This window comes from Ovis aries, chromosome 2 (genome assembly GCF_016772045.2).
Source record: "Ovis aries strain OAR_USU_Benz2616 breed Rambouillet chromosome 2, ARS-UI_Ramb_v3.0, whole genome shotgun sequence".
Lineage (NCBI taxonomy): Eukaryota > Metazoa > Chordata > Mammalia > Artiodactyla > Bovidae > Ovis > Ovis aries.
This window is the reverse complement of record NC_056055.1, coordinates 213,401,868-213,422,617: the sequence shown is the minus strand read 5'-3', so window position 1 is coordinate 213,422,617 and position 20,750 is coordinate 213,401,868. Positions and strand designations below refer to the sequence as shown.

The 20,750-nt window shown below is 34.9% G+C and overlaps 1 protein-coding gene across 3 annotated transcripts in view; it reads left to right on the top strand.

Moving 5' to 3' along the window:
• Positions 1–20,750, top strand: part of ERBB4 (erb-b2 receptor tyrosine kinase 4) — a 1,296,210-nt gene that overhangs the window by 1,004,621 nt on the left and 270,839 nt on the right. For 2 of the 3 annotated variants that reach the window (XM_060410398.1, XM_042244993.2), the window contains exon 16: positions 3,644–3,718. In XM_060410398.1, the coding sequence (XP_060266381.1) occupies positions 3,644–3,718 (75 nt within the window). Of the gene's footprint in view, positions 1–3,477; positions 3,523–3,643; positions 3,719–20,750 lie in introns of all 3 variants that reach the window. The other variant, XM_060410397.1, reaches the window with a different exon arrangement.

The following is a 20,750-nucleotide window of genomic DNA, read 5'->3' as shown; positions in this document are numbered from 1 at the left end:
GTTCTGAAAAGTATCTACTTTAGGATACTAATTATGTAGAGAATGGTATTATTCCACATTCTTATTCAGTCTCTTATTTGGATTTTTGACTTCAAAAGTTTGATGTTTCCATTATTTTCTTTTTATTTTCCTGAATCAATATGAATTGCTTATGCAAACTTGTTGCTTATGTAGAGTTGACATAGAATATATGTATTAAATACACAGTGACTTGTATTGAGTTTAAAAATATGGCCGCTTCAGTCATACTTTTATCCTCTTCCATTTTTTTTATCCTCAACTTATATATACACCTTGAAATTTCAAATATCCTACAAAATTTCTTGACCTCACATCCTGCCCCCTCAAGAGCTCCTCCCTTTTCCTTTGCTTCTATTCTCATATTTCCAATTTGCTTCTCAAGTCATGACCACCTGAATTCTAGTGACCCTGCCAGTGTCAACTAACATACTCTTAGCAGTTCTCTTTCTAGACCTATCTTGCACTGACAATGATGATCATCCAATTCCTGAAGTGTTTTCATGACTTGGACCACCACGACACTGCAGTTAATTAATTTTACTCAATCATATTTTTCTGTTTCTGGCATATGAGCTCATCTGATGTCATTTACTAATTATTGGAGTTCTTTGGGTTTCAGTCTCACTCTCTGTTCTCCTGCCTTTAAAGATCCTTCTCCAGCCATCACATCCATTTACATGATTTTAACCTTCTTCTGTATGCTGTTTCCAAGCTGGGTCATTGTACTTGTGCCTCCAGCTTCCCCTTCTCCTCCCAAACTCCTCCCCACTGCTTATCTCTCCAGCTGCTGAGGAACATTTCTACCTGGATGTAGGACAACCACACTAAACTCTAGGTAACCATGAACTGAAATTATCACCCCCTCCTCCATGAAAACACACACACAGAAGAAGATGTTGCCTTCTGTCCGGCATTCTCCCACTGATGGTACCACTATTCTCCAAGTTTGAAATATGAGTCATCTTTAACTCCTGGCCTCTTTGTACTTTCATCATCAAACCAGCCATCAACTACTTTTTTTAACCCCCCATACCTTTCTTAAATCTGTCCCTCTGTCTCTTATCCTAGTTACCATTCTCCACATTTAAGAATCCTCATCTCTCTCTTAACCTAGACTAACACAGCCTCAGGGCCCAAGAAATCTATCTGAGGGCTCCTAGCTGACTAGTCTTTACAGGGCAAAGAGATCAATGTTATAACACATATCCAGCAAGTTCACAACTTCCTTAAAACCCTACAATGGTTTCCCACTAAGTTTATTTTTAAGCAGATGGTATTCAAGTTCTGGTTTCTATTAAATATGTAGCTTCTTTTTTTTCCTTCTCCCTGTTGGAGAGACATATTTTGTTCTCTAACTGTTCAGAATTATTTGTATCTGTGCATACACATCCTACCTTTCCTCAGATCTATGTATTTGCTGCTGCTCTTTCTTACACCTTAGAAGTTATTGCCACTCCAATTCAGGGCTCAGGACCCTGAACTTCAGCCTCTTAATTTCTCCATGAAGGTTACCATGATCTTCTGAAGCTGCCTGTCCCTCCTCCACATCTCCAAAGCCACTCTTTTATGTCCCTTATTACATTTATCATTTTATACAATACACATATGTTTATGCATCTGTCTCTTTCATTAAACTGTAAGATCATTAAGAATAGGAAAAATGTCCAATTCATCTTTTTCTCCCCCCAGCTCCTGGAATAGTAGGAACACTTAGAAGACATGTGACAAAGGGTTTTGTTTTGTTTCATTCGTTTAAATGAATGAAAATAGTTCATTTCTCATACTTTCCCCTCAAGTTAAATGTTACTTTCACATATTTTTATCTTTCAAAGATGATTAGAAAGACACAGTTTGCAAACTAACCATAGCTTTCAAATTATCACTTGGTAATAAGATGTAGATGATTGATTTTACAAAAATGGCAATATTGTATTTAAAAAAAATTTTGAAGAAGATATAATAGGAGCTAGAAAAAATGACTCCCTTAGAATAAAAGAAAGCCATCTAATACAATTTGGAATCTTTTATAACATTTAAATTTTTATTTTTAGAAATGGTTCTCATTATGGATTATGGAACCAATCCAATGCTCTGCTATGTGCTCTGTATTTTAATTTTAATTTATTTGGTTTTTTAAAAGATTTTTTCAGTGTATATTTTATTTGCTTTTGTTGAAACACATTTTTCTTGTATTTTTGTACATTAAAATTTTTCTGGGCCACTCAAAGCCAATTTTCAAAAGAAGAATAATTTTTTACCTGATAAGAATATGATAGCTGATAATGATTAAGTAGGAAAATAGCGACTTAATTATTGTCATACAGAGTTATATTTGTTTACCACTGTTCTATAATTTTCTATAGATATAATGGATAGTCTGGCTTTCTACATGGGAACTTTATCAATTCCTTATATAATGATCTTAATTTCAGCTTCTTTTTCAGTTTTAGAAGTGAGGATTTGGAAAAAAAAATATTGCTAGCAGAATTAGTTCAATAAATCATAGCTGTACAGGAAACCTTGACAATGTGCTAGAGCTGTAGGTCTATAATGAGAGAAAAGGGAAAGAAATACAATTCAAATGCATTGGAAGATGGAAGGAATAATATTTCTATGATATTTCAAAATCAGAATTCTGTGTACTTACATTATTTGACTTAAATATTAACCTCAGTGGATTCTGTAGTTACCTGAGTCTCAATTTATTCATTTCTTTGTGGTGTGTTTATTTCTTACTGTTTAATTATTATTGCAGTTTATGAAACTGTTTTTATTTGCCTGTAGTGGCACTGCTCTTTTAAAAACAAGTTCAAGATAAACTGCAGTATGGTGAAACAAGTTAATCTGCTTTTTAAATGAATTCATGTTTATAGATAAGTATGTTTTAAAGACAGTCACAACCAAGGGAGGGAGTAATGTGATTATGTAAAGTAACCATGAGAATAGCATTAAAGGTTGTTAACTCATTTTCTGCTAAAATCAATTTTTAATGAGTATAAAGCATCAGGTTATTCTATTACATTGAATAGCTCATGTTTCCTTTTTTATTTATTTTGTTTTTCACTTAACCTTAGAACATTTCAGAAGAAACTGTATACATGAGACCAATTATAGCCATTGAGATATTAAGCTCTTCATCAAGAGATATAATCATGAATAATGCTAATGAATTTAAAGTATTAGAAATGAACAATATGTGTTTGGAAGTTATCCACAGAAACAGATTACACTTCTCTTTACATGGATTGGTTTCTCTGCATTCCATTTATGTGGTATTTGCAGTTCGTTTCTGGGCACCCATCAAGTAATCATCTCACCAGCTTTAAATTCATGATGTTCCAAAGTTGTCTAATAACTATAATTAGGGTTTGACACAGTTGGTATTGGTCTTCCTGATTCTTTTGAAAATGACTAATTTTTCTTTCCTTGTATTTTTAAAATTTGGACCTTCTACAGGTGCATAGGCTCAAGTATAGAAGACTGCATCGGCCTGATGGATAGGTACTTGGTGTGCTTGCTTCCCATGTTCCTCCTCCAAGGCTCCGTGTGTGAGCACTGGTGCATGTGTGTGCATGCCACTGTGAATGGAGAATGATGTTTTCTGTTCTGTAATTGCCTGCAGGTGTAGCGGTCCCACTAGTCATGACTGCATTTACTACCTTTGGACGGGCCATTCCACTTTACCACAACATGCTAGGTAACATCTGCCATGTTTCCATTTTGTCATTCAAATCCTTTCCCAATTATCATGGATAGGAAAAAAAACAAAAAAAAACAAAAAAACAAAACTACTAACCAGTTGGGTAAAGTGTATAATATGTTACATCAGGGAGTAATGAGAGAGGTATAGAACTCTTTACATTTCAAGCCATATTTCTTACCTCTTCTTCCTTTATTCATTAAGATTTTGGAATCCAAATTAGTAATATCATTGATTTCTTTAATTTTGTATAATTTAAACATGATCTTAAATATTAGCCTAGAACTTTAATAGAATCTTTATGTTCTTAATTATGTAGATGATTGCAGAAAGAAATATCTTTAAGAGGGTAATTTGCAAAAGTTGATCTGTTTTCTGAGGTGTTTCTTACTTGATTTAATTTCTGACTTTATTTTGAACTGGTTGGTATATTCCTTAGGTATCAGGATTACTATAAACTAAAGACTGTATAGAAAATATTCAGTATAATACAAGTCAAAAAACAAAGTATTTCCCTTATGTTTATACAAAAACCTATATACAAATGCTTGTAATAGCTTTATTCAAAATCACCAGGGCCTGGAAATTATTCAGATATCTTTTAATTGTGGTATATCCATACCTTGTAAAATCACTCAGTAATAGAAGAAACAAACTGCTGATATACACAAAACATGGATGGATCTCAAAAGCAGTATGCTAACTGAAAGAAGCTAGATTTTAAAGAGTACCTACTATAGGATTCCATTTATATGGCGTTTTGGACAAGGCAGAACGGTGGAGAATGAAACTGATCTGAGTTGCCAGGAACTGGGGTGGGAGCAGAGGGAGATGAGATCTATTACAAAAAGTTATGAGGCAATTTAAAGAGATGATGGAACTATTCTGTATCTTAATAGTGATGATGGCTGCATGAATGTATGGACTTGTCAAAAATGGCTATGCTTTACATTAAGAAGAATGAATTTTACTGTATATAAATTATACCTCAATAAATTTGACTTTAAAACATGTAATGTTTAGGAAAATAGTAACTGTACAATGTGGTGTGGAAATACTTTATGAAATATGGAATTTCTTTATGAAACAAATTAATTGTATCTTTTGGAAGAGAAAATTGTGCTAAATTACAATTAGCAAAGTAACCATTTTGGATAAAGCACTGCCTTTTAATGTAAACTTTGGATTGAAGTGTAACATGTGTAGGGTAAAAATATGCACAACATGAATGTAAAGCTCAATAAATTTTTCCAAATGAAGCATTTGTGTAATCATCAGCCAGATCAAGAAACAGAATAGTGTGAGAACCAGAAACACTTCTTGAGGCCCGTTTCCCTTGAGCTAACAACTCAGGTCAATTTGCCTGTTTTTGTACTTTATATACATTGAATCATGCACTACTCTTTACATCTGACTTCTTTTGCTAAATATTGTATAAACGAGATTCATCTATGTCATTTAATTTAGTTGCAGTTTTTTATTTATATGATATTTTGCCTTGTTTTTAAAACAGTCTAACATGATATTTCTTATTAGAAATTGTTTTTTAATAAAGTAAGTAAAGAAATCAAATTCTAAAAAGAAAAATGTGGTAGTTAAGTGATTTATACAACAGTGGCACTTTGGCATTTGGGCACAGTCAAGATCTATTAATACAAGTGTTTAGAGCAATGTCAAATTATGAAAAAAAAAATAATAAATGAGAGAGAAACACAGAGAGACAAGGAGGGAAGGAGAACCTAAGGCTCAAACTGCAGTTTTATAAACAAATGACTGTTTACTCCTATATAGATATTTTTCCTCCTTGAGACTTGGTTGAGTCACTGTACTATCATTTTGAAGCATGTATACGCATTTGTTTTTGATGATTTTTTATTATCATTGCAACCAGTTAACAAGAGGCAATATAATATGGTGGTTAAATGTGCTGTCTTTGGAATCAGATTTTCTACTATTATTTAGACGTGTGACTGTAGGTAAGTTCCTTAAATTATCTGAGCTTCGCTTTCTTCATTATACAATAGGACTATTAGTATCATTCTTAAGTTGGCTTGGAAGATTGAGTGAGTCAATAAGATAGTGCTTGGTTTAGCAAAATCACTCAGTACGTATTACTTATCATTTCTTTCTCTTTTTTTTTTTGGCTTTAGCCTTTCTTTTTTCTTTTTTTTTAAATTTTTATTTTTATTTATTATTTATATTTTTTTAATTTTAAAATCTTTAATTCTTACATGCATTCCCAAACATGACCCCCCCTTCCACCTCCCTCCCCACAACATCTCTCTGGGTCATCCCCATGCACCAGCCCCAAGCATGCTGCACCCTACGTCAGACATGGACTGGCGATTCAATTCTTACATGATAGAATACATGTTAGAATTCCCATTCTCCCAAATCATCCCACCCTCTCCCTCTCCCTCTGAGTCCAAAAGTCCGTTATACACATCTGTGTCTTTTTTCCTGTCTTGCATACACGGTCGTCATTGCCATCTTCCTAAATTCCATATATATGTGTTAGTATACTGTATTGGTATTTTTCTTTCTGGCTTACTTCACTCTGTATAATTGGCTCCAGTTTCATCCATCTCATCAGAACTGATTCAAATGAATTCTTTTTAATGGCTGAGTAAAAATATTTTAAATGGTAGGGATGGAGGAGCATACCCCTCCAAAGGGTAGCAGGTCTCTCAGAGTCACTCCGGGAGCTTTGATATGTCCCTCTGCCCCTTTGATAGACCCTTTAAAGGAAGGGAGGACATTTCTTTTGTCTTGAAAATTGCTGTCTTAAGGAGGGCCACTGGTACCAATGGCAGTAGGTCAGAGGCATAGGCATATGCAGAGGCAGAGAAAGTGTTAAAACCATAGTGAGAGACGACTTAGGTTTTCAGTGATAGTAATTGAGGTTTATCACTCAAAGTCATAGTGTGTCTTACAAAGTTAATATTTCCACATTTAAATATAAGTGGTTTGGAAATTTTCATTCCTGTTTACAGAGATTTCCAGGCCATTCCTTTTAGGCTTAGGTTAACAGGTCAAATTCATATTAGCTTTCCCATAAATAAGTTTGGGTTTTCCTGGTGGCTCAGATGGTAAAGAAACTGCCTGCAATGCGGGATACCTGGGTTCGATCCCTGGGTTGGGAAGATCCCCTGGAGGAGGGCATGACAGCCTGGAGAATGCCCATAGACAGAGGAGCCTGGCAGGCTGCAGTGCATGGGATCACGAAGACTCAAACACGGCTGAAGTGACTCAGCACTGCACATGACCGGTAGCAGCATATAGACTGTAGAGTTCAGCCCATCCTTCTGATGAACAATCACCTGTAGGCCTTGGTACAGGTGAAGAGCAGAGGTTCTTGAATGTGAAAACCTGGGGTCAAGTATTGACTCTACAATATTTTTTATCTGCAAAATGACGACAATAATGGCAATTTTTAAAGTGGGAATTCTTATGCCTCATAAAATTGGTGGGAAGATTAACTGAGATAATGAAAAGGAACCATTGATTAGTATGTGTTCACTGATGGTAGTTATGAATCTAATTGAAATATTGGTAAAATAATCTTTTTAAAAATTTCATGAGGTTGTGCTCTATTAGTATTTTATAGCAGGTCACTAGTCCAGTAATTCAGTGGCTATGGAATTAACACATCCAAATTTGTCAAGTTCTAAGGACCTAAATTTTGTATCACATTTCTTAGTATCATGATTTCAAATAATTGATAGTAGATAACTAATTGTTCCTTTTAGATATCTCTAGATATCTTTAATTAATATCTCTTTTTAACATAAATTTAAGGCAGTTTAAGTTATTCTATTCTTACGTTGACTTTTACATTATGTTGACTCTGTTCTTCAATTGTATTCACTTATTGACTGACTTGTCAGATTTAGCTTGGACATTTCAGAAAATATTTATGAGCGTGGACTGTTTTGACATGTGTTGGATGAGAAAGAACAAGTATCTCCTTTCAGGTCCTTAGTATTGCAGTAAATGCTTACTTCTCAGAAATGGGGTGGATATATATTTAATTGAAAGCAGGGAACTTGTTTAGTAATGTTATATTTCAGGTCATTTCTCATTTTTAAATTCCATCACAGTTTAAGCTTCTATCTTAATTGATTAAAGTAAATTTTATATAATAGGAGGATAAAAACATGATAGAAACAATTGTTTTAAGTTTCATACATAATATTTTAATTATCCAAAACCTAGTTTTCTTTTAGTCACAGAAAATTACATTGAGCATGTCAATGTGGTCATTTCAAAATATTTAAATTTCATACTCCCTACTGCCCCATTATCCTCTATTCTGTTTCCTAAACCAGCAGGAAAAGAGATTGAAGATTTAAATGAAAACAGGTGAAATGTTTCCAATCTTGATCGACTTTCATTTTCTAAGCAGTGTTATTCTTTCCCAACCCTGCAATTTACGAATTGGTTTTCCACACTCCATTTACCTTGTAGGCTGCTGCTGGAATTTCTTCCAGGAAGATTGGATAGGATAGAATAGAATTTATTATTTTACGTGTAGTCTCCAGAATATGCTACTTACAATGAAAATAATGCTTGATATTTTGAAACTTCTCCATACTTTCTTTATTTGAAGTAAATTCCTTAAAAATAGCATTTAGCTTTGATGTTCTTTCTATTCCATCAAGAATCTTATGAAGAAATACATTTAGAAAAGTTTTATTTTTAATATTCTTCTTGATGCTATTTATTTTAGCTTGTATATATGCTGTTTTTGTATAGATTCTGCTAGAACAATGTATTCTATTCTATTCTATTTTAGTTTCTTAGTCAAATATATATCCAGAGCTTTTTAAAACTCTTATTTAGTTTCTTACTCTCCTACAACCTAAATTTGTTCATCTCAACAAGGAAAGACTCTGTTAGCAAAGTTTGTTCGTTTTTTTTTTTTAGTTAGCAATTCAAATGTCACTAATTTTTTATTGAATTTATAGCAACTGACAGAAATGTTAACAACTAATAGATGTATGTTCAAACATTTTTATCTGGCTATTTGTTTCAACTCAGTTATTCTAGATGCTTCACAATATGAAATAAGGTGATTGAACTGAGTTTAACTCCCTAAATCTCACATAAGCAAACATGTGAAATGTTTCATGCCTGTGTCACACTTTTACTTTATGATATAGTAGTTATTACCTGAGAGGTCACATGACAGTTTATCCTTTAGCGGTGTGACCCATGTGTGATAAATGAGAGGGCTGACTGATGTGATGTTCTTGGCACTACTTGCACAAATGGCACAATCTTTTTTCTTTGCTTGTTTTGCCTCCAAGGAACTTAGTTTGTAGCTTATGTCCAAATTGAATAGTCAAATTTGCTTGTAGACAGTTATGTTATTTGAGTGACAGTTGTGTTATGATCCATAAGTTCAATAAATAAAAGTACACAGGCTTTTTATTGTAAGTTTATCCACAGTCCACCATGTTTCATATATTAAATTTACTTTTGAATTAAAGAGACTCCAGAGAGGTGAAGGAGAGTGGGTGAATTTCTTTTTTTCCAGCTGATTTGGGCCCCATATTTTGAAGTACTCAAAAAATACCAAAATTATCAAAGAATCTTAAGTCAAGAGTAAAACATCTCAGATCAATTGTTGTTAATTCCCTTCCATACAGTTCAAGTGGTTATTTTATTTATTTATTTTTTAATATAAATATATTTATTTTAATTGGAGGTTGATTACTTTACAATATTGTACTGGTTTTGCCATACATCAACATGAATCCGCCACAGGTATACACGTGTTCCCCATCCTGAACCCCCTTCCCTCCTCCCTCCCTGTTCTATCCCTCTGGGTAGTCTCAGTACACCAGCCCCAAGCATCCAGTATCATGCATCAAACCTGGACTGGTGATTCGTTTCATATATAATATTTTAAACAAAAGTATTCAGTGACGCAGTTTGCATGAATGGCTTTTGTAATGATTTTAAAATGTCCATACATTGTTACAAAGCTTTTACACATCCTAGAAATGTTAATATTAAACTCAAACTTACTGACCGTAAAAAATGTGAGCTAAAGTCATATTTTTGACTGAAAGTCAAAAGATATTTTAAGAGCATTGACTGTAGGACTATAATAGAAAGTCCAAAGATAGAACTATTGAACTGGGAAGATGTTTATTATACCAGTTAAGGGTCAGAGCAAAAATTTAGTTGATCGAGGTAACCATTATGAATACTTTTTTACTCTTGTCCATCAGCATCCTTCTATGGTGCAGAAATTATGGTGTTTATAATTAGTAATTTCTGATCTGGAATGAAGTCAGGACTGCCTTCTGTCAATGATCTCAAAATATTTAAAGCTTCATTCAAATTCATTACTGAATGTCTTTTATTGAATGGAAGGAAAAAAAATAAGAGATATTCCTGAAGACTTAGCTCCTTTCTTTATACAGATATTTACAGTTTTAAATGTACTTTACGTGTCTTTTTCCCAAGATTTGACCTCTGGAGTATATATTCTTATAAAGTATAATTAAAAGGTATAAGTATGTCATCAACATTACTAAGTATTTTTAATTGCAATTTTAGTAGGTGAGAATATTATATGTATAAAGAGAGAATATTATGTTCTATTTATAACTAATATCTTTCAGATTAAGAGCTGTCTATATTGCAACCAACTAAAAATATAAAACTATTGCAAACATTTCTGTAGTACCTAGAGAGATGTATTGACAATGTAAAAAGGAAGTGAAAAAGTAGCAGATATGGCAAAATATCCAGTAATTCCTAATAAAGAGAATTGACTTCATGCTTTCAAGTGACTAACATGTAAATATGTTAAACAGTAAATTATATATATATGTATAGTATGTATATACATAGGACTTGGAATTACTATGGTATAGAATGATTAGGGTTAACACATATAGCATATATCCTTGGTCATTTGCCTACTCCTTGTATTTAATCTTTAAAATCATGCTTAGTGTGTGTGTGAAGTCATTTGTGTTTATAGAAAAAATCAGAGTAATAGTATAACTGTGGATGTATTAAACACTTCCAATGTGAAGATATTAGTGAATTTAGCATCTAATGGTATCATAGTTTTCCCTCAAAACCTATTTTGCAATTCAAAATACCGTAGATCTGGATTGTATACTGGATAACTAAATGGTAAAGTTTAAAAACAAACGGCTTTGTGATTAGGTAGGGTGAATGAATTGTTCAACTACTATATGCCTTCTATTACCATGTAAACAATTACCATAAACATAGAAGCTTAAAAATGGAAACAAAAATAACAGAATAGTTCTATAGGTAAAAGCACAGGCATGGCTAGGTTCTCTCCTTAGGATGTCACTAGGATGAAATCAAGGTGCTGTCTGGACTGTGCTTTCAACCAGAGCTGGGAGTCCTCTCCCAAGTTGAGTCAGGTGATTGACAGAAAGCGAGTATTTGCAGTTGTAGACTATGGCTGTCTTCCAGTGCTTGCTCTTTGCCATGGGCATGTAGCATGTCACGTAGCCTGTTCCATCTTTAAAGATGGTGACTGTGTGCCAGTTTTCTCATTATTGAATCTTTTAGTCTTTATCTCTGTGACCTCTAGACTCATATTCAAAGACACCTGAGATTAGATCAGGCCTAACTGATTGTCTCCCTGTCTCAAGGTCAAGTGATTTAGAACCTTAATTGCACTGCAAAACTCTTATGCAATACACCTAGAATAGTATTTGATTGAATAACTGGGTAAATGTATGTTTATACACTAGAGGCTGAAATCCTGGGAGCCATCTTTGAATTCTACCTACCTGGCCTACTATATTACTTTCAATGATTCTTTTCTTATTTCTTCCTGTCCTGGAAGGAATTTTGTTTGCTTCATTCCATGTAACTTTGCCATATAAGAACACCTTTAAGTCCAAGAGAAATTGGTCTTACTACCTTCATATAATATATTCTTTGTTTGTCTGAAAAAGAGTGAAAAACAAGCACTTAAATTATTATCTTAGAACTAAAATCATGGTTCTTTTGTGCATTTATTTGCCATAAGGTAAGGGGTCAATATGCACATTGGCTCTAGGAGTTCAGTACTCCATTTATGAGCAGTAATTCACAGAATAATCAGGATCAAACTGCCCCAATGTTAACACCAAATTTATGGCATTTCTTTTTATTTGTCAGAGAAGTGAGTCTTCCCTAAGTGTGCTCTGCTGCTGCTACTGCTGCTAGTTTGCTTCAGTTGTGTCCGACTCTGTGCGACCCCAGAGACGGCAGCCCACCAGGCTCCCCCGTCCCTGGGATTCTCCAGGCAAGAACACTGGAGTGGTTGCCATTTCCTTCTCCAATGCATGAAAGTGAAAAGTGAAAGTGAAGTCACTCAGTCGTGTCTGACTCTTAGCGACCACATGGACTGCAGCCTACCAGGCTCCTCTGCCCAAGGGATTTTCCAGGCAAGAGTACTGGAGTGCGGTGCCATTGCCTTCTCCAAGAGTGCTCTAAACCTATTCTATTCAATATGGCAACCACAAGCCACGTGTGATCACTAACTTTGAACATCGTTAAAACAAATTGATATGTACTGTAATTGTAAAATGTACACTGGGTTTTAAAGACACCATATGTAGAAAGGAACATAAACTATCTCATTAAAATTTTGCCGTATTGATTCAAATGCTAGTAATTTTGGATCTATCGGGTTAAATGGAATTTTATTATAATTAATTGCCTCTTTTAAAAATATGTCTATAAGAATATTATAAATAATCTCTTGCTTGAATTAGATATCTCATGGACAGCACTGCTCTAGAGCTGTCATCATAAAACTTGGAATACTCTTATCAATGAAAAACTTTTATCACAAACTCATCTATGCAAGTATATAAATAGAGTTTACAATAGATATTTAAAAGAATGAAATAAAATTTAATATATAAAAACTGTAAAATTTTTCTTGCCTCCTCACTTTGGAGTTCACAGATTTTGATTCTAAAATGTGATATCTAGATGGAGGGGTAGTAGGTCTTTTTCCTATGAATATTTTGCACAATAAGTAAAAGTCTTAGTCTCTCAGTTGTGTCCAACTCTTTGCAACCCCATGGACTGTAGCCTGTGAGGCTCCTCTGTCCATGGGATTCTCCAGCCAAGAACATAAAAGTGGGGATCCTTTCCCATCTCCAGAGGATCTTCCCAACCCAGGGACCAAACCTGGGTCTCCTGCATTGCAGACAGAATCTTTACCATCTGAGCCACCAGGGAAGCCCCCATGAATAGTGGAAGGAATCCTTTTTCATGTTCACAAAAGGGTATTTATCATCTTCAGTAGTTTACAGATGGAATGAATCAGACAGAGCCAGGGAGAAGCATCTACTTGACTGAGCCCATTTCATACACCTGTATATTTATATGTGCCCACAGATCGTATAAACTTCCACAAGTGAAGACAAAAATATGATCATTTGGGTCTGCATTTAGAATTCCTAGTATTGTCCATTTTAAAACTGAAAATCACTCAAAGACGTGGAATTATGTGGCAGTTCAGTTCAGTTCAGTTCAGTCACTCAGTCATGTCTGACTCTTTGCCACCCCATGAATCGCAGCATGCCAGGCCTCCCAGTCCATCACCAACTCCCGGAGTCCTCTCAAACCCATGTCCATCGAGTCAGTGATGCCATCCAATCATTTTATCCTCTGTCGTCCCCTTCTCTTCCTGCCCTCAATCTTTCCCAGCATCATGGTCTTTTCCAATGAGTCAGCTCTTCACATCAGGTGGCTAAAGTATTGGTGTTTCAGCTTCACCATTAGTCCTTCCAATGAACACCCAGGACTGATCTTCTTTAGAAGGGACTGGTTGGATCTCCTTGCAGTCCAAGGGACTCTCAAGAGTTTTCTCCAACACCAAGTTCAAAAGCATCAATTCTTCAGTGCTCAGCCTTCTTCACAGTCCAACTCTCACATCCATACATGACCACTGAAAAAACCATAGCCTTGACTAGATGGACATTTGTTGGCAAAGTAATGTCTCTGCTTTTTAATATGTTGTCTAGGTTGGTCATAACTTTCCTTCCAAGGAGTAAGCGTCCTGCAGTCACCATCTGCCCAGGAAAATAAAGTCAGCTACTGTTTCCATTGTTTCCCTGTCTATCTGCCATGAAGTGATGGGACCAGATGCCATGATCTTAGTTTTCTGAAGTTTAGCTTTAAGCCAACTTTTTCACTCTCCTCTTTCACTTTCATCAAGATGCTCTTTAGCTCCTCTTCACTTTCTGCCATAAGGGTGGTGTCATCTGCATATCTGAGGTTATTGATATTTCTCCTGGCAATCTTGATTCCAGCTTGTGCTTCCTCCAGCCCAGCATTTCTCATGATGTACTCTGCATATAAGTTAAATAAGCATAGTGACAATATACAGCCTTGACATACTCCTTTTCCTATTTGGAACCAGTCTGTTGTTCCATGTCCAGTTCTACCTGCTGCTTCCTGACCTGCATACAGGTTTCTCAAGAGGCAGGTCAGGTGCTCTGGTATTCCCATCTCTCTCAGAATTTTCCACAGTTTATCATGATCCACACAGTCAAAGGCTTTGGCATAGTCAATAAAGCAGAAATAGATGTTTTTCTGGAAGTCTCTTGCTTTTTCCATGATCCAGCGGATGTTGGCAATTTGATCTCTGGTTCCTCTGCCTTTTCTAAAACCAGCTTGAATATCTGGAAGTTCCCGGTTCACGTATTGCTGAAGCCTGGCTTGGAGAATTTTGAGTATTACTTTACTAGTGTGTGAGATGAATGCAAAAGTGTGATAGTTTAAGGCTCTCTTAAAATTATATTTTGTAGCCAACATTTCTGTTAAAATATTTTTTCAATTTTTATATGTCATAAATGAATGATATTTAAGCAGAAACATTTCTTAAGTATAGGTCAAAGTCTCTATTTTTATGCCTTACACACACACTAAGATATAAATACATTCAGAAAAGAGTCCAAGTTATTCCCCCAGATAACATACATACATTGGATTGAACCCTAAGAATCTTTTCCTTTTTTAATATTTCCTACTTAACTAAAGGAATCTAATTAACTGGGACCCCCTTCTGTGATGTGGTTATATAAAATGATATGTGGATATTAGCTTAAATTGCTCTCTTCATGATTTTTTCTTATTACCTCAGCACATTCCCTAACTAATCATTCTTTCATAAACATACAATTATTTTTAAACTATGTGTGTAGGCAGGAGCTAATTAACAGAGAGCACTTTGATTTGCCAGTGAAATTCCTCACAGTTATTTCATTATTTGCTACATCCCCCCTCAAACTAAAAATAATATAATTTTGTTTTAGTAATTTCACAGTAACTCATAACCAATGAAAGAATAATCTGGAAAGGGAAACCCACCTCTAATAAACTCTGAATGCTTATAGCCATTGTAATTTTTATAGCATTCTGTTCCTCTGCCCAGAGTAAATGATTCCATATGTTTGAGTCATTTATGGAATAATTATAGTTACTTTTAGTAGAATTAAAAATAAAACAGCAATAACAAAACCTCTTACTATAAAAAGTTCATATATTGAAGGAGAAAAAAAACCTCTTTCTTTTTTAAATGAAAAAAAAAAACACAAAATTATTTCTAAAGTTGTTTCTTTCTTTAACTTCTGTATCACAAATTCTAGAATTCAAATCCCAAGTTCAAACTCCAGGGGAAATGCCACCATTGTACTGTGCATCAAAAAGAAAGAACCAATGGAAAAATCAAAACGCCACTTCATATTTCTGTCTTAGAATAGTGTTGCTTTTTCCAAAATCTTCTCATATTTAAAGTTTGATTTTTGCCATTCTTAAGGAAAAAAAAAAACAAACTAACTAATATATGTCTATCAGGTGCACCACATTGTCACATTTAACTTTCATGATATAAAATAGTTAGCATCATTATCATTTAACAAATGAGGAAACTGGTTCAGAGTAATTAAGCAATTTATAAAAAATCACTTAACTGATAAGTCAAAGAGCAAAGATTTGAGCTCAGTTGTGTCTGATTGATTCTAAAAACCACATTTTCTTGTTTCTACTAGATTGGTTCCCAAGTGGAAGAACAGTTAAGAGCAATCCCTTTGATGAGGATGATTTAATATTTTATAGCCTACTAAAACAATTTCACCCACTATTTTTCCTTTAGTCCTGGCTTTTACCTATTTAGGTTTCTTCTGATGTTTAGCATTTTTTAATGCTTGTCCTCACACAGCATATTTTATTCTAATAATACACCTGGTATTGCTTGATCAGAATAGAGCGATATTTCCCATGTTCCAAACATACACTCTTGTAGAATGGTAACATTATAATATAAATATATTTTTACTTTCTATATGTTAATACGTTAGTGACAAAACAAAGACATTTATGAATGGACATAGGTGATCTCTTAAATATTTTCCAAAGTGGCAGTTATTTATAAATTCTGGATGGATTTGGTAAAAGGACTGTAGTTCCATATGAGAACTGCTTCCATCAGACCAGACACTAATTCGAAATTAATGCTGCCACCCCCAGACTAACTTATCAAATGTGGAATTAAGAATCCAAGCTTTATGGACACTCAGAAATATAATATCAGACAATATACTGCTGGGTTTGGGCAGGATTTTTCCTTAGATTTTCCTCTCTGGTTTGTTTGTCCTATAAGATTTGTGGGATATGCAAGATTGATTGAAAGTTGTAGTGAGGACAGAAGGTAGAGGATGAGTCCCTAGATTGTGCGTTACTTGATTTTGTTTCATAAGGTGAAAAGCAATTTCTGCTAAGAAAAAATCTTCCCACTGTTGATACAATCAAACATACCATATTTTGTTTGTTTTTTGAAATGCTAAAACAGGAAAAACTTCACTAATCTATGTATGCTGCTTAACAATAACCTGCCAGCAAATATTTGTTATATTTACTACATGTCACCACTGAGGAGAGAATGAACAAAAAATTCACACAATCCCTAATATAAAATTTACGGTGTAATAAAAAGGACAAAATATTCAATATCATTTTCTAATTATTTATTTTCATTTTTATTTACTGTGAGGAAAATCGTAAATGGATTGGATGGTGTTGTGATAGTAAAATAGAAAAATATTGCAGATGACATCTGGGTGTTTTATCTGACTTAACTTGGTGACAGATGAACTTAATTGCAAAAAAGAAATAGAGATACAGATATAGAGAACAAACTTATGGATACCAATTTGGGGAAGAGGGTGGTGGGATGGGATGAGTTGGGAGATTAGGATTAACATATATACAGCACTATGTATAAAATCGGTAATTAATAAGAACTTACCATATTGCACGGGGAACTCTACTCACTACTCTGTGGTGACCTAAATAAGAAGGAAATCTAAAAAAGTATGAAAAAATATGAAGAAAATCTTAAAAAGTATGTATATATGTAAAAATATAGCCAATTATTTGCTATAAAGCAGATACTAACAACATTGTAAAGCAACTATACTACAATAAAATTAAATATTTTAAAGTACAGAAGTGAAAAAAAGTGACATGAAGACTCAACAAGAAATGGAAGAAATTTTATAAGGAAAATAAAAAATTTTGTTGGGGACATGATAGGCTTGATATCTGAGTGGAAATTTTGCATGGACAGATAGTTATAACACTTTGGAGCCAAGAGAGGGGTCTGAATTATCAGTTGGGTTTAAATCTGTAACGTTGGATGAAATCCAACAGGCAGAAAGTGCATATGGAAATGTAAACTTAGGAATGAGCTTTAGGATAGTCCATCATTTTCTAAGGACTGGTTTCGTGGAAGACAATACTTCACAGAGGGAGTGGGGTGGGGGATGAGTTGAGAATGATTCAAGCACCTATATTGTGCACTTTATTTCTATCATTATTACATCAGCTTCATCTCAGATCATCAGGCATTAGATCCTGAAGGTTGGGGACACCTGATTTAAGAGACAGAAGAGAAGGAAAGGATATAATGTAGCAAAAGAGATTAAGACAGAGAAATTGAGGGTAGGAGAAAAAAACAGAAAAAAAAAATGAATTCTGGAGGCCAAGTGAAAAAGGTGAAATGGATTGACTAAGATTAAGGCTGATAGAGAAGAATTGACCATCTTATCTGACAAGATCGAAAGTGAAAGTAAAAGTCTCTCAGTCATGTCTGACTCTTTGCAACCCCATGGACTGTAGCCTGCTTAGGCTCCTCTGCCCATGGAATTTTCCAGGCAAGAATACTGGCGTGGGTAGCCATTCCATTCTCCAGGAGATCTTCCCAACTCAGAAAGTGAACCAAGTTCTCCTGCATTACAGACAGTTTCTTTACCATTTGAGCCACCAGGGAGGCCTGGTTATGGTGAAACTTGAAAAAATAAGAGCAGTTTCCATTGGTATGGTAGCAACAAAATGGGTTAAGACTTGAAATGGGTTAAGAAAAAGATATGAGAAGACAGAAATAGAGACAACTTGTACAGAGAAACCTTTCCAAAAGTGTTTGCTGCAAACAGATAATATGAATTCAAGAATAAAGTTTTTCTGTGTATTTATTTTTGTTAAATTAGGAAATATTATAACATTTATAAGCTGATGAGAATGATGCAAAAAAAAAGGAAAAATATGTATTTCAGGAGATACTGAACAACTACAGGCAAATTTTTCTTTAGTTTTTAACCTAGCATACTGCGGTTCATAGGGTCACAAATAGTCGGACCCATCAAGCGACTGAACAACAGAAGGAATTCAGCACTCAAGTAGAGGAGTTGGCCATAGAAGTGAACAGAGACTATGCATACATTGTAACTGGAAGAAATTTAGAGCTTATAGGCACATATGCAGGTAGACAGTGGATTTGCCGGTAAGAAGATGGGGTAATCACAACCTATAATCTTTTTAAATAAAATATAAATGAGGTATCATTTTAAGTTGGAGTAGGGTAGAAAATACTGTTCATGGGGTTCTCAAGACAAGAATGGTAAACTGGTTTGCCATTCCCTTCTCCAGTGGACCACATTTTGTCAGAAATGTGTCAATCCCAAAGGAACTAGTCAATCCTAAAGGAAATCAACCCTGAATATTCATTAGAAGGACTGATGCTGAAGCTGAAGCTCCAATACCTGATGTGAAAAGCTGACTCAATAGAAAAGGCCCCGATGCTGGGAAAGATAGAAGGCAGGAGGAGAAAGGGACAACAGAGGATGAGATGGTTGGATGGCATCACCGACTCAATGGACATGAATTTGAACAACCTCCAGGAGATGGTGAAGGACAAGAAAGCCTGGTGTGCTGCAGTCCATTTGGTTGCAAAGAGTCAGACATGACTGAGTGACTGAACAATAATAGGGAAGATAATATTAGAGTTTTTTAAAAAGGGAAGATTTGAGTTCATCAAATGGAGGAGATCATAAGATGTATAGTATAAATTAAAATGATCTCTTTTCCATGTTTTATTGAGCTGTGTTATGATTGTTTAGATAATGTAGGCATGGGTACTTAAAAATTTGTGTTTACCCAGGATTGGTGTTCATTGGTAGGACTGATTTTGAAGCTGAAACTCCAATACTTTGGCCACCTGATACAAAGAGCTGACTCATTAGAAAAGACCCTGATGCTAGGAAAGATTGAAGGCAGGAGGAGAAGGGAACCACAGAAGATGAAATGGTTGGATGGAATCACCAACTCAGAGGACATGAGTTTGGGTGGACTCTGGGAGTTCGTGATGAACAGGGAGGCCTGGCATGCTGTGATTCATGGGGTCTCAAAGACTCCAACATGACTGAGCAAGAGAACTGAACTGAAATGAGGACTGGAGTTTTTCCAGGTATCTTTAAAGCCAGGAAGTAGAGACCAATGAATTAAGTCTATGTGAAAAATAAATTATAATAACAAAGGTCATAAAAATTGTTGAGTAATAAAAGAAGATGCCATATAAGTGGGGCTGAATGGACATTAAAAACACATTCAGGTTAATGGCCTGAACTTCCCAATATTGTCAAATATTTGAAGTAGAGATACTAACCTAGGTGAACTAAAAAATAAGCTGCTAGCCTAACATAGTGTACTTGAAAGAAAGATTCTGGTGGTGGAACCATAAGTACAGCTACCAATGGGAGTGGGTGATTGAAGCTCTGGGACACAAATAAGTAAGAAATTGGGAAACCAGGGAGTTGGAGGAAGATGGAGAGAAATGAGAATATTCAACAAATATTTAGAACTTAAAGTTGGTTACTGGGTTTTGTAATTAACTAAATATGAAGTGATTAGGGGGTCTTCCCTTGTGGGTCAGTAGTAAAGAATACACCTGCCAAGGCAGGAGACACAGATTCGATTCCTGAGTTATGAAGACTCCATGGAGAAGGAAATGACAGTATTCTTGCCCTATGGAGAGAGGAGACTGGTGGGCTACCGTTCATGGGATTGCAATGAGTGAGACACAATTAAGCAACTACTGAGCATGCACACTTGAAGAATTAAATAATTAAGAGAAGAAAGTCTTTATAATTATTGCCAGGATTCTGACTTGCAAAGTTGAATGGATATTGGTAACAATGACTTATATGTGGCGTAGTGTGACAGTAATAAACTCATGAATGTATTTTTGGATGCATTGAATTTGGGATGATTTTGGTAGAACCAAGTGATGTTGAGTGGGAAAATTAATGTACACCTATGGAATTCTTTCCATTTTCAAGTGGAGTAAAAGTGAGTAGGAAATTTGAAATACAGAAAACAACTGTTGATGTATTTTGAGAGATTTACACATGAAGAAAAAGAGAAACAGTTAGAGAGGGAATAATAGCAAGAGAAGGATATTTTGAAGATGAATGAAATTTCAATCTGTTCGGAAGACTCTATAGAGTAACAGACTAGAGACACAGGATAGAGAGATGACCAATTATAGGATTTACTGAAAAATCTAGAAGAATTTAGGGGCAGAGGAAATGTGAAAGAATTAGACTTGGAGACAAAAAGACGCCTGATAACATCTTATCAGGAGAGAGAAACAGAGGCAACAGAAAGATGCAGATAGATGAATAAGTAA